The 15,142-nt window shown below is 46.4% G+C and overlaps 1 protein-coding gene across 4 annotated transcripts in view; it reads left to right on the plus strand.

Moving 5' to 3' along the window:
• The window catches only part of mtgo (miles to go), an 89,916-nt gene that overhangs the window by 32,274 nt on the left and 42,500 nt on the right, over window positions 1–15,142 (plus strand). Inside the window, exon 2 of one of the 4 annotated variants that reach the window (XM_022073063.2) lies at window positions 10,287–10,854. The exons of the other annotated variants lie outside the window; for them this stretch is intronic. Within the exon in view, the coding sequence (XP_021928755.2) occupies window positions 10,707–10,854 (148 nt within the window). The 5' untranslated portion in view covers window positions 10,287–10,706. The remainder of the gene's footprint in view (window positions 1–10,286; window positions 10,855–15,142) is intronic. 4 annotated transcript variants of the gene reach the window in all.

The raw sequence follows: 15,142 nt of genomic DNA on the forward strand, positions 1-15,142 counted from the left end.
TTGAAGTACGTAATTGGAGAGAGGCTGCGTGATTTTTGTTTAATCTGGTGATTCAAGGTATGCAGCTGAATCAGCGCCATCAAATAACCCAAAGACCCATGACAAGCAACAATTACGACAAGAACTTTGGTTGCGGATAATAGAAGTGCGTATTGACCTCTTGCGTGTTGAGTGCGTTGCGAGGTGTTTCGGAGAAGCTAGTAGTGGTTTTATTCAGCAAATGTTTAATGCGTTGTGTAAACAAAGAAGTGAATTTTATTTATCAATTTCTCCTGCAGTTTTATTAGCAGCGGGAAACCTCAGAATAGCTAGATGAGAGGACGAAACTTTCCGGGTCGTTCGGTTAGTGAGGTTTTGCTGCGACGATGGTTGAACCTTTCTATGTATTGCAACAGGAAGTTTGTCGGTGATCTGAGAACTAAACGACCGACGTGTTGTAAGGCCACTCTCTAAATGTCACGTACGTCGTGCATATGCAGACAAGGTGAACGGGATTGTGCGCCGGTAAAGTCTGCATTCCGCCACATTCTCCGGTCAAACCGCCCGCCTCTTTGTTTCATGGACGTGTGACGTCTTCAGCGTACGAACGTGGCAATGAATTCTTGAGTAAATTTCTTTAAAATTGGCAGGACGTCGCAGTTGACTCTTGTGGATTAGATTTTCATACTTTTTCGTGGTTTTCTTCGGTCTGTAGGAAAATTCGTACCGTAAAGCAGACCAATCTGCCTCACGTCCATCTGCCCTTTGATTATTCATGTATAAAGTGCGTAGTTGAGCGTCTTATTTACTGAACTGAGAGCCTAATCTTGGGTAATGCCAGTTTTTCTGTATTGGCGATCAGTTGATTGTAAAAAAAAAAGAACAACGTTCACGCGATTTTGTGTTCAAAATGACGATCAAATTAAACGCTGTAGGAGGTGAATATGCCCGCCCACTTTAATCAAACATTTTTCTGCGTGTACATTTCACAGGTTTGTGATTATACGTTACGGTGGTCCTCCGCATAGCTCTATAAAATTCCGTGTTCACTCTGTTCAACTAAAATCAAGCGTTTGAAATTGGCTTTGTCCGAAACCGAGCGTGAGGCTGTCGCCTTATATTTGCCCCTTAAGCAACACGTCCGATGTCTCCTCCGCCAAATTTGACGAAAAACGGAGGAGACGGCCTGGGTCAGGTGTCAGTGTTCGAGACTCGATGCGTGCATGCTTATTTTTCTGCATGTTCGTGCGTTTGAACATTTCCGCCTGGAATTCACACAAACAGCGACAGGAAATGGGCTCCGAAATATCTAGATTGTGGGGTTTTCGTTTCGCGTGTCGGCAAAAAATGTTCCTTTGTTCTCACTTGTTCTTTTATTGGCATTTTGGTTTAAAGGCTCCGTGTTCGAGTCTGACTGTGGACGAAGAATCTTATCTTAATTCAGTCATGCCCAGACGAACGAGACCCCACGAGATCGAGCCAGCTGTACGCTTACGTCACTTCCGGTTGCGAACTTATCAGAAATTTTAGCGCTGATTTTTGTAGCAGAGCGTGCACAATCCAACCCAACCTTCACAGCATTTGCTGACATCACGAAATTCCTCTTACGTCCGAATGTTTTCAGACTCTCGAAGCAAGAGAACGCGTTTCACGACCTTACAAAGCATCCGACTTGGTTCGTGTTTTCGAAAACAAACGGCACGGCGTTCCTTTGAGTTTTCGTCGGTGTTAAATTTCGGAAGATTTCTAGAAGGGTCGTTATTTTAAATTATTCCTTGGCCACTTTGGCCCTGCAAGCAGAGGTTCCCCTTCTTCCCGCAGGGCGCTGTATGTCGCCGCCGGATTCTAAACTGGATCTGCCCCGATCGCGTGTTTTGAGAGTGAGGATCCGACATCTCCACTGTGAAATTGGACTGACGCGGAATTGAAGTGAGGAGGAAGGCTTTGGTCACGGGGATCGGCCGATCAGAGCCATGGAATGAAGAAAGGAGATGGAGTAGTGAGCGGGTCAGGAGAAGAGAGCCCTTTTCAGAGCACCAGGGTAGAAGAAGGCAAAATGTCTGTCCATCCGGGGCGTGATTATGACGTACGTGGACCTCGAGGTCTGGCGCTGTCGAACAAAAGGCAAGCAGAAACCAGTGTTTTCGAGCCGGTGGATCTGGCGATCGCTGTTCTTTCGTGTCTTACCAGTGCAGTTATTAAATTACTCGATGTAGCGTTGTTCGCAGGTTTCGACTGAAGCTCATATCGAGGTGGAAAGTAGACGCTTTTGCTTGTTTTGTGTACCGAAAATACCCAAAAATCCGTCCAAATTGGTTTGTTCTGTTCGAAACTGTTATACCGCACGCAGCCTAACCAAACCTGCCTCGGACGAACTAGCATACATGAGAAAGTTATCATTTCAATGCAAATCCTGCTTAATTTTTAATATGAATTGTAAAGGTCCTTCAGTAAATCGTCCCCATCCATAACTGTCCGGTTGACAAGAAAGGTTGGATGTGGCCCCGTGTCCTTCAAATGAAGTCTTCGCCGGCCAGATTTCCTGACGATGAGGACCGAGAAGGCTGTCGAAACATTGCTTTTGTACGACCACCTGACGCCGCTGATTGCCCGCGAAGACTTCTCTGAATTCGGTCGGCAGCGATGTTCCCTCTACGGATGATCTCATAAGCTTTTTTGTTCATTTAACATGTCGCACAAAGATCAATATTATTCATGCGTCACTAACATCTTAAATTCTTGTTCAGAACACCGCGGCGTCATTTTATATCTTTGTGAAACTTGGAGGGAATAGCAAAGTCCAGAGAAGGAAAATGAATAGTAAGGAAAACGTCTTTGTGAAAAGGTTCGTAATTTGCGTTCCGTACTTCATGAAACCATTGAAGATGCCCGCTAAATATGGGTTGCAGGAAGGTATTAAAATCAGTTTTGCACTGACGTGTGCAAGTGTGCACTGGGTCCGGTGAAATGCTTTCACATTTCTCACGCCTTTCGCTGCTGTCACGCGCGTGCGCGGTGGCGCGAATTTTAAATTTGCATTCGAATTTTGAGCAATTTTTTCGCACCCTTGAACAGCGCATCAGCAGCTGAAATTTTGTGTGCAATCATTACTAGATGGGCTCTGTAGACGAGCAAAATTTCAGGTGAGGTTTCGGCATGGACAGCCGGGCCATTGCCTTGTGAGAACCGTGGCAATTCTTCGCAGTAGAATGAAAGTCAATAAAATAAATAAACCAAAATAAGGACGGGCCAAGCAGGAAGACGTGTCATCCCGCCCCTCCTTTGTGAGGAAATTCCTGTATAAAGTAAACAAGTCGGAGAGTGTCGGCGAAACGCAACAGTTCGTTCTGTATTTTTCATTTCGCTAATGGCCGCTGTATTTTTATCTCCGCTAGTGGCACCACTGACGTCAGTGTTGTCCAGATTCATTGACCTTTCTGTGGGTGGAATGTGCGAGCGCGTGATTACGTCATCACGGATTCTTCCACGCGGTTGCATGGGCGGGGAATTACCCCAAGGTCATTTCCGCCTGCAGGAACGCGCGTGTGTCTTCAGGAAGACTTTGGCCGACTTTACCAAAACTGGAATTTGACGAGCCCACAGTTCGTGTTGCATGACAACCCCTTCGGCATTCATAAGGTTGTTCAATTTCATAGACGCACTGACAGACAGAGGTTCTCTGACGTCACAACAAACTGCACCAAAGGAAAGTTTTGTGCTTCGCTCGAATTGCTAGAATGGAGATTTCGTGGTGCTTTGTGACGAACTCTGAGAGAGCTCTGTCCGACCAGCGGGGAGTTGGTGGACTTGGCAGTGCGGAAATTGCCTCGCTTTGACATCCTCGCGTTTCTGAAGTGGTCCTAATCGTGCGTATCGGTAGAGTACGATACGCGGCGAGAGTTTACTTTTAATGCGTAGTTACTCGGGGTGGATATGAATGAATCAGAGATACTTTAAATGGCGTGGCGTGGGGAAAATTAGAAATGCTTGCGAAATTTCGGTCGAAAAAATTTGGGGAGAAAGCCAACATCATTTTGTAGCACCTGTGGAGAGATCACTCACAGGCAGCGTACGGCTCTGACAGCCTTGCTCCCCCTTCCTTTTTTTCCAGTGACGTACCGGAAGGTCGTAGGAGGTCACGTGTATTGCCACCTATGAGCGATGATGAATTATCACCAGCCAGAGGGATAGTTCGGTAAAGTGATTGGCCCTGACCTGGATGATCGTTGATCGATTCATGATCTGAACTCCCGATGCGAGACCTTGGATTGACTTATCTCGTCCTCTTCGTTGCACGAATGTCCAGGTTTATCTGGTTAATTTCTGTCTTTAATATTCTCGTGCACCGAACGTTCGTGTTCAGTGGTTTTGCATTTTTATGTCCAAAGTTTAAACCTTGACCCTGAAACCGGTTTTCCTGTCTTACGTTTTTCGTTGATCTCTTCAATGCCTCCAGGCAAATGCTCGGATGGTAACACCTGGACCGAATGCATCGTTCGCCATTCAGCGCGGTTGAAAGAACATCGTCAGACAATATTCTTTCTGCCTTGTAAATTATGTGAGCACAGCAACTAGTAATTTAAGGTAGGGTCACCAACTGCGGGAAACGCGAAGACGGTTCAGTGCAGTGTTCCCGGAGCCGGGTCCAGAGAAGCTTGCAGGTGTTGGGCACGAAAGTTAGGTCCGGGCGTCACGCATGGAATGAGGCGGAGACGCGTGCCTTGGCTTGCGTTTGCCTGTGAGCACCGATGAGGCGATTTTTTTATTGTGGATCACGGCTTTTCCCCCCTCTACACGGAGTCGGCGTAATGGAATTCTTGGAGGCCGCAGATTTGGATTGAGCCCCCCCCCCCCCCCCCCGCTGGGTATGGGAATCTCGTTTGTCGTGAACTGGAGGCTTATTTCTAGCAAACCGCTTGTCCAAGTTTAGTATTTTGCTGCCATGTTCAAGAGATTTTTGAGTTTTGATCAGCGATGGCAATTAATCGGACGAATTATCTGCCTTAAGACCTTGTAAAACCTCAGCTTACGTTACTTATTCTTGGAATTGAGTTGGATGGATTGTCGGCCGTCGAAGCCACAGATTTTCGACCAACTCGTCTTGTGGAGAGACGCCTTCGGCTTGTCATCTAACCCGACGCCAAGTAACACTGAGTTCCATACAACGTCGTTAAATGATCCCACCGACGTGGCAACGCTGTTGCGTCCTCGGAACGCCCGCACGCTCATTTCCATCCCCGGTTCTCTTGAAGTCTGTCGTGACCTTTGCCATTTCCGCGAATTCGTCGATAATGCAGCCCACGATTGACCGGTTCACTGGTTGCTACGTCTCTTCTGAAATCTTGACGGACGGGGGTGGGGCGCGACGCAAGATCGCCGGAATGATGTGTTCCTGCCGTCGCTCTTAGCATTTTCCGAAATGTTCCACAGAGCCTCGTCTGTCGCTGTAAAGGAGGGAACAGTTGAAGATTTCTGTCTTCTGGGTTGTTGCGCTGTGTAGTCTGGTCGATGTTAACCAACGTTTCAGAGGTCATACTGCCTCCGTCATCACGTCGGTAAAGTTCTACCAGACTAAACAGCGCGACAACCCAGAGGACGCCATCTTCGATGGTATCTAAGGTTCTTTTCTTTAAGACGTGGCATTCTTACTGGGTTTGGTAAGTTTTTCCATGAGAAGTTCAGGGTTTTCTTTTTGTCTGAAGAAAGTGTTCATTTTTATTTCAGTAACAAATTTTCAGCAAGAGCTAAGTCGTAGGTACAGTTTTACGCAAACTTTAGGATTTGAATTGTTTCTGGAAAGTCAGTGACCGTGGTAACAGACACACGCATTCATGTTCATGTGGTAATTATGTTGCACGTCTTAACATGGGCGTGTGTGTTTCAGCGTAGCTTTGATATCTTCAGCTGCTTGTGAATCACGGGGGGTCTGCTGTCGTGTTCCTGGGTACATTGCGTTCAGGACTCGTTGTCAGGAAACATTCAGTAGGTTGTTGAAGGAAGTTGCGGTTTCCACTTTTTGATTTAAATAAACTTCTCCTTCGTCAGTACTGACATTACTACCGCATTGCAGTTGGCAATCTGAAGTTGTCATGATTTTCATTTGAGATACGTGCTGCATTTATTTTTGTTAGAATTTATTCTTTCTGCGAGGGAAACGTAAATGTGGGGTGGATTAACGGAAAAATGTCAACTGATTTTTTTTTAACATGGTGGGCGACATTTTGCTACCGGAACTACAACGATTGTCAGCTGTCAGCGTTACAGGAAGCGACTACGAGTGCATTTGATTCTGTCCTGTAAAATTTCTTCTTTCTGGTGAAAGCAGATGGCGCATTTCGTCATTCTGTGGAGTGCCCAAATGAAAATGTTCCCGTTTTGCCGTGTTGAGTGCGTGCCAGACTGTGGTACCGTATGTACCGGTTGGATCTTGCTTTGGCTGCCCCCTTGTACCGGTCGGAGGGGTGGGGTGGGGTAGTGGCTCTCCTCCTTGGAATGTCGCCTCGTTCCGTGAGCGATTTGTTGGAATTCTGTACTTCAAATTCCTTCTCTGCTGTGGGCTTTGTTAAGAGCACGTCCAGAAAATATCTTATTTTCATGATTCTGTTTTCATCCGGGATGTGCCACTTGTGAACAACGCGGTTTAAATTATCCAAGGTATGAAATACACACGAACAATATTCGCGTTGTCTTGAGTGTCGTCTAAGTATTGTGAATTTCACGCTCGGAACGAACGGTCTCTACAGAAACGTGCCTTTCGGCTTCGCCACGTCTGCCTGTTTGAATTTTCGTGGAATTTCACGTTGAGAAGTTTCACTGCAACCTGTTGGCGCGTCGCAGTTTTGGTTAAAATCCGCCTGTTATGAAACCGGAACGTTCATGACGAGGTCGCCCGTCAGAGGTGAGTGCATTCCACTCTTGCCAACCCTGTAAAACCCGGATTAATGTTCCGTCTCACGTGTGCATGTGTCTCCCGAGTGGTCTTTGCCCCTCGGGCTTTCCCGCGCGAGCTGCATGTCATCGTCCTCTGATCTGATGATCCTGTCATTATTTGGTGAACTACAAAGGCCCTCGTTTTGCTATTTTTCCTAACTTCTTGTTGCCCAGTTTTTCCTCAGACACCTCAAATCGCTGTTCTTCCTTTAATTTAAGAGGCCAAGATTTACGCTGCATTCAGGAGTTCGTGCTTTTCTCCCGTTGTAAGGCAAGTGCAGGTCGTAGTTTTGAAGACTCGCGACCAACTTCCCCCAGTCATGGAGGCCTTCAATTGATGGAGTTCTATTCTTCATGGGTTCAACTGCGGACAACCCATGCGGGAAAAGTTTGTTTTGCAAATGAAAGTTTTGTGATGGAGTCCTCTTCCAGCATTCGTAGTAACAACCCCCAGTCTGAAGACGCCAATGCCTTCGGCCAAGATACATATTTTAAGACGAGGTCACAGGAAGGTGGCGTCTTGACGGAAACAGTTTTGTGTCTGAATGAACGTAGCTGTCATTAGAAGGGCGTATCTGGTCAGGTTATAGCGTAGACGCCGCCAGATGTCTGGGGGAACGGGAACTTCAGTCTTTTTGACTGGTTACATTCCTCAGTGAGCGCTTACCTCACCACGAACATTAAGAGAAGCTGGCGTTGCATTGCAACAAAACCCTGCTTGTTCGTGGCATGTCGACGAGTGGCCTGGTGGACACTTCCCGTAACTACCGCCCTCTTAGCTGTGCGCTGTTGGTCTGTCACTTGTTCGTGAGTGTCGCAAGTTTTCGCAGGTTCATTTCTTTAATTCTTCGTGTGTCTTGTCTGTCAGCGTCACTACTAAATTCTTTGCCACTCTTGCCCGTGTGACGATGAACAACTCCTTCTAGACTATTCTTTCTTCTACATTTTCGATTTGTTTCGAGATTTTCGCCCGTTCCCGATATTGTGCGCGCCATTTTCCCATCATTCCGTTACGTGGAGCACTGATTGCGATTATCGCAACTTCTGTTGGGAGGCGGTGAACTGTCTTATGTATACAGGACCGCGTCTTGAAGTCGTATCGGAGGTGGCCGGGGATTGCATTCCGGTCTTTGTGCAGAGGAGAGGCCGTGACGCTGTTTGTCGGAGTCAGCTGGTCGTAAGAAGGCTGGATCGCACGCAGAGAGAGAGTGAGATGAGATCATTTCCATTGGCCTTCACGCTCCAGCGTGTTTACTTGACTGTCGGAATTAATAGCGACGACACATGCGTCTTCCGTCCTCAGTTTATCATTTCCTGGTTGCATTACGACTCAGTTATTATTAACTTGTCGCTGCTGAGTGTTTACGGAATGTGTCGCATTCCCAAGCTCAGAACACTTTCTCATTCTTCGACATTACTTCGTGGTGACGGGATTCAGTGACGTATTTCCGGTATAGAAGCCCCTTGTTCTTCTGACATGCGGAGTGATCCGTTCTCAGAAAGCCGTTCACCTCCTTTATAAACCGTGTACAGTCGTGCAGTAAATAATTCCATTGTCCTCGTGTGCCCGCGTTTACCTTCGAAGGAGAACACACAATTTAACTTGCCTGCAATTGGTTAGGAGACTCTCATGTAACAGCATCCAACAGCCACATTCGTGGACAATTTTCGCTTTTCTTGGTCTGCGTCGTCTATTAACGTTTGTTAAGGTGAAAACGACTTCTGGTTTGTTGCGCTTTGTAGTTTGGTCGACGTTTACCAACGTTTCAGGGGTGTTTTCTGCCTCAATTGTCAGGGCGCGGGTCATATGTCTGCCGTACGCAGATGGTCAAGTTATTTTGCGTTCTCTGAGGAGACAGACGCAAAGACCCTCGAAAATATCTTTAAACTTAGTTCATTGTATGGAATTCCTGTATCAAAGAGGAAATTATTAATTTTAGGGATTTTTGTCAAAGAATGTGCATGAAGGCATGTTTGGACCTGAGGCGTTGCTGGATTTTCGTCAAGAGACGCAGTGATAGAATCGGACTGAGAGACTCGGTGTGGTGGATGTTGAGAAACGACGGAGAACTGCCTAAAAGAGCCAAATGAAATTCGGCCCACAGCTGTCAGTGTAGGTAGTAGACCGCCGATACCAAATTTGATCTAAATCCGGCTAGTAGCGACGACGGATTAAGCTGGCTGGTCTGTTCCCGATTCAGACGTAATTCTCAAGCTGTGTGTGACGTTAAAACAGGCTTTTGGCGAGGCTGCTTGAAGGCACGCAAACGTCCCTACGCCTACCGACGTGGATTCGAAATCTCTTTCTGTGTTCTTACGTTTGCGTTTGTTTCACAATCTTTTATAATTTCTGTAACGTGTTGAGTGGGAACGTAGAAGTGCGATGATCTCGCAGGGGGGGGGGGGGGGTCATCGCTGTTAAAATTTTCTTCCCTAGAGTTGCCTGCGCAAGGTGTGCGATGTGCTGGTCGTTTGTCGTCCTTGGCGTCTGCGTCGGTCGGAGTTACGCGTGCTCGCCGATGCCTGTCTACAGAATAACAAAGATACTTTGTCTGTCCTTAGGACATGTTACTGTAGTTGTTTGGTTAAGATTTCAGTTATTCGCGTGAACGTGGTCGTGTTTCAACGTTGAGTGTGTATTATTAACTACTTAACGGAGCAAACAGTGCCAAGAACATGACGGATTTTTGAGTTGCGTGTTCACTGATGTAAAATACATAGCAGTTCTAAGAATTCTCAACAGGATGCTGTCTTACAAGTTCCTTGCCGTGATATTACGTAGGAATCCGATTTGTGATGCCGCAGTTAACAAACATGGACCCCGGTAAAATTGGGGGCGTGTAGTAGGTACAGTCCACGACTGTAATCTTGAGACTTGCAAGGAATGCAGGAGGTCCGAAGCGTTAAAGGCAGACGCTGTCTTTCCTCCTCCGCCCCGGAAGTCTCAAGATTACAGTCGCGGACTGTAAATATTTGGAACGAGTAAAGTTTTGGCAGCTTTTTGCCAAGTGAGCTGCTCTTCTGTAACTTACCGGCTTCCTTTATATGATTTTAACATCCGGTCTACTGCAGCCCTTGGACGCTAACAGTAAATGCTATTTAAATGTCGATTTTCGAAAATGGAATAGTTCGGTGAACTTTGACTAACCAATCACGTGCTTTAACAGAAGTAATTTATTGGCCAGACGGATTGAACGTGAGTGGCCACATTCGTTTGTTTGTCGGTGCGGTCGTGAAGGAATCGACTTCCTGGCGACGGAAAGTGTGCAGTGCCAGGTTGGTATCCATGAGGTTTTTCAGTGTAAACGTTGGCAGCCGCATTTGTTGCCGATATGTAAGTCCTTGTTTTATTTGTGCGTTTTGTTTCTTTGGTATAGAACGGACATTCAGGAAGCTGACAGAAACATCGACGACTGTCAAGTGGGAGAGACGATGCCTTCTGGATAAGATTCCTCCGTGATTTTGTTCTGTGTCTCAAGAATCACTTCGTCGAGTGCAGCAGCGACGCCTTCGGGTTTCATTGCAAGGACGTTCGTGTGACAAGTCTGAAATCGATATCGTCTGTGATATTACTAGTTTTCTGTGTTCATTATTCACTGTGATCTGTGTTCTGTGTGCACTTGGTCTGTCCGGTGGCGATAAGATTAAATACAAGAGCCCAGTGTTCCGTGCAGCGCCCAGAATCTCACACGTGCGCCTTCTGTTGTCGATGCTGGCCATCCCGTCATCTGCACCTCCACTCTCGTTGCTTGCTGTCCCTCAAGGGTGGTGTGGTACCCCCGCTGGTTGTCTGGCTCATGTTGAAGGCTATGGTTGCAGGACAGACGGCGGAAACTCATGATGACATGTATTGCTCTCAATATGACTACTACCAAGACTATTACCCTCAGCAGCCGGAGCTGTGTCCCGCGCATGCGCAGCTCTGCACTGTCCACGGAGAGTACGGTAAGACGCTGTGTACAGTTTGATCACACCTTGCAACAACTCGTAAACGTCGGAACCAACATCCATAATTAGGTATTGCAGTCTTTACTTCCAGTCCACGTTGCGTGTGAGTTTCTTGTCTGATTTCAGCAGATACTGTAAACGGGCGTTGGATTTCACCGAAATTTCTCACTCGAAATATCGATCTGGGGCCCGAGAATGAAAGAAAAAGTTCATTCTGATACAAAAATTGCATCTGAAAAGGCGGACGATAATTTGACGGAGGATAATCCGTGTTCTGTTCGTTTCATCTTCGTAACAGTCCTGTCAAAAATGCGAAGGAAATAACGAGACCGCCCTCCAACATTATGTGCTCCGCAGGTACTCCGATGAATTTCTGCAAAACGTAATTATAGAGACAGACAGACAGACAGACAGACGGAAATAATAGGAGGACAAGAACTTCTCTTCCAAATGATCGCCACTGGTTATAAGGATAATTGTTGGGCTCAAAGCTCCATTAGATGCTAGCAAAGAAGTTGGTCTACTCACCGCACCACAGAACATAACTCTCAGAGTAAATGTGGGTAACACATTCTTTGAAAAATTGCGTTCACGAAGACCGGACTGAATCGGCGAATGATTTCAGGATCTCTCGTTCAGAACTTATGATTTGATTTGTAGCTTTTCGTGGGTGTCTGTCACGTTAAGGAGACGTCACAAATTGAGGGTGTTTGAGAACAAGGTGCGTGGACCGAAGAAATTGCATAACGAGTCCCAAAAAGTGTCCATTCCAAGGAGGAATTTTCAACCTACTTCCATATTACTGGTACTCTCCGCCCCTTCGGTCCAGATACCATCTTAGATAACGTAGGATAAGTCTAGTCTCGTTCGGAAATGCAGTGTTTTTAAATTCCTACGACAATCGCACCAAAATCGTAAGGAATTCTAGTAATAATCTGTTATGTTCAAAAGCATTTATTTTGTATCCGATTTAGTTTTTTGGTGGTCTGTCGGCGTCCATATGACACAGTAGATTAATTTTTTCGCTCCTGTGTATTGTCGTTATCAGATTTGCTCCCTTTTTACCGATTTATTTCCTTGGAATGCGGACAGTGTTTGTCGTGGGCTGCAGGTCACATCTCTGGTGGTGCCGTGTCGCACGGAGGCCCCGGTTCGCTCTCAGGGCAGTTCATCCTTGTCAGCAGGCTCGTTCCCTCGTAATGGGGCGACTCACTTTCTCTTGACTTGGGTTCATCTGACCTATGTGCGACGGCGCTGCCCCTCGTGTTTGTTCGGGAAGTACCCGGGTCGCATCTCAGCTCGAGCCCCCGCAGCCCCTCGTGGCGGATGCCTTGAAAGAGACGCCGATGGTTGGCGTAGGAGAGCAGTGAAGAGAGATTCGTAGAAAGCATCATTCTGAGAATGCGAAATCGTTTCCGTGCGTGACGTCATGTGTGGAGCGAACGGAATGTGAGTCGGGCGCAGCCGATGATGATTCACGTGTCTTCGGTTTTCCGTTATGCTCGGGCCACTGTTCGTAGACGCGATGAGTACAGTCTGTTCAAAATTATTGCACTTTGGCTACCTGCTTGCGCAATCTTCATGGTCGTGCTGATCAAAAGGTAATAATTAAGCTGTGGGTATCCATTATTAGTTATTGCTCGTTAAGCCGTTAAGCCCTAAGTCCGTCTTTGTAAAGTAACTGTCGCAAATTTAAAATATTAATAATTGTTTTATATAGAACTTCCTGTTCGTTTCTTCTTTTCATGCGCTCTTACCTGAGTTCCCGGAGTCACTTGTGTGTTACACAGGCCATTTAGACCGTCTGTAATTCCAGTCTCCATGTGACGTATTCATAACGAGCTCGTTGACTCAGGAGCCGTCGCTTGTAAATTCTAGACCTGTCTAGGACGTGTCAGGTCTGAATATCGACTGGGACATCGAATATTCCGGTTTCGTGCTTTTCCAGCCATCTCCGAGCGAATGGCGGGGTGGAATTCGCTCTGACAGCTGTTCCTGAATTTCGAAAGGGTTATCGGGTTCGAGTGTTGGTTGGTGCTTTTTGTTTTTTTAAGTCTGCTTAAACACACACACACTCCGAGCCGGAACCTACGACGTTCTGCAGCTGATGTAGAAAGTTCGGCTCGAAGATATTTGCGTCAGTTGAGAGAAACTCGTGTCTCCGACTTGAAGCCACGTGCCATGTCTTCCTTCAACTTGTACCGTTCAAATGTTTTCAGATGCGCTTATCTTCTAGTCCCTTGTCTGTCGAAACGTCGGTGCGTTCCTCATTTCCTTTGTCAATAATCCTTGCTCAGCGAGAGGGGACAGAAAGGGGTTTTGGAACCGTCGGCGGTAGAAAATGCTTTGTATTGCAGCTTCTAGAATATTTTGTGATCTTGTCTCGAAGAATGTCCGACTACCAAGTTCATTAAGAAAATGATTTGATGTCGGATTTTCGCGCACTCCACCTGCGCCAGCTCGTGGGACGCTTTGACTCCTGGATGCGAATTTTTAATTACGACTATCGTTTGGACGCCACTGACTTTGATAGACGTCACTCGGTTCACTTCATAAGTAACATCGTTTAAAGTTTTGCCTGCTTTCGGGTGATGTGAGGACAAGGGTGCGCTGGTCCGTAAAAGGCCCCTTCGCTGTCGTAATGATTTAGTTAGAAGCGCCCCGGAAGACTTCCTGAATACTTAAAATTATCGCCTTCTAACTTTTTGGGAGTTGTTGAATCTTTAAATTTTTCCTTAACTGGTTTAAAATCTCAGAATCCGGCTATGGAGGAATTGCACTTCAATTGGTAGTTTCATGAATGTTAAGAACTCTCGTTTCAACAGCCTTTTCGCTTATTTGTTTGCGGGGGGGGGGGGGGGGGCTTTCCTCGCCCAGGCCCTTTTTCTGGCCCACCAATCGATTGCAAACACTTTTTTTTAAGGATTGCGTTGCAATGATCTTCGCAAATTTCTTCAATCTCGTCGCTGGCGTCTTCTTGTTCATTTGATACATTGTCATCGCGTTTTTCGGTTATCCAAGGAAGTGTGTTCCTTTAGTTGTTTACGACATTACCATCTCCACTTTCAATAAATGGGTTTCAGCCTTAATTGTGAACACACTCGGTGGACATAGTCTGTAACATTTTGACTGCCCAAGGAACAGTGAGCTGCAGAGGCTTCAGGTCGGACTGCGTGTGACTCATGGCTGTCAGCTAAATGCCAAATGACGCAGGGCAGAGACGTCTGGACGTGCCCACAATGTTCAGCTGATTGATGAATTCTGTCTCAGCAGATGTTCTGTTTGCTGCAGAGGTTTAAATCAGAATTAATGAATATAAAGAACTGAAAAGAGATGTGTCGCTTGAAATTGCGTCATCAGAAGAAGTGAGGCGAGAATCAACAAAACGCGGTCGCAGATGTTTTAAACAAATGTTACATGCTCACTTTTTGCCAGCATTTTCAGAAATGCAACATCAAAGGTCAAATTCGAATGGCTTTAAAACGTTTCTGCGCTGAATATGACGATGCAGTAAGTCATTAGATACGGGATTTTGTCAGCTTTGTGGTGAGCTCTGTATCTCAGTTAGGGCAGAAGTTATGCCACTTTTACAAGATAACTTATGTCCAAAAACTAGTTTTTTCTTCTCGGATTTTGATATGCACTGTCAAAATTTTAATGGACGTAAGATTAGCTTTGGAACGACAGTTGTGAGGCGTTGGAGCTGTGACCCAGACGCAAGTGTGGCCGCCGGCCTCGTGGAAGACGGCTCGCAGTTCAGGGGCGGGTTTGTCACCAATGTCGAGCTACTACGATGATTCTTTGTTTCCTTCAACCAGTTTGCTGTGCCTCGGAAGGTCAGTCCCGTTACGCGTGGAATTAACTGTTCTCGTAAAGTCAGAGCGTTGCAAAGAAGGCGAGTCATTTGAGACTGCTTCGAGGAACCCCGGGATTCCGCGGTCCACGGTTTTAGAAACACTGGCCCACACCGCGTAGACGAGGTGAATGCGGTTTTGACACAAGTGTTTTGCCGACGTTTCGTCAAGAACGTAAGAAAAACGTGTTTATTAATTGTCAAGTTTTGTGCGCTACGAGATCGGTACGGCTTGATTCCACGACTTTGCATTAACGTCAGAGCATGTTTAACTGAGGATTTATCCCCTAGTGTGGGGGCGGTGTCTTCGGAAGGGGGAGGAAGCATGTCAGTTTCTCAAATAATAGCCTTTCAGCAGAGTTCAGCGCCTTGGATCTAAATCAAGGAAATTAGACGTAATTCGGGAAAACATAAAAACATACAAATGGCAAT

Source organism: Zootermopsis nevadensis, unplaced genomic scaffold, assembly GCF_977971745.1.
Source record: "Zootermopsis nevadensis isolate Lab colony 2312 unplaced genomic scaffold, Znev_1.0 Znev_ptg000022l, whole genome shotgun sequence".
Classification (NCBI taxonomy): domain Eukaryota; kingdom Metazoa; phylum Arthropoda; class Insecta; order Blattodea; family Termopsidae; genus Zootermopsis; species Zootermopsis nevadensis.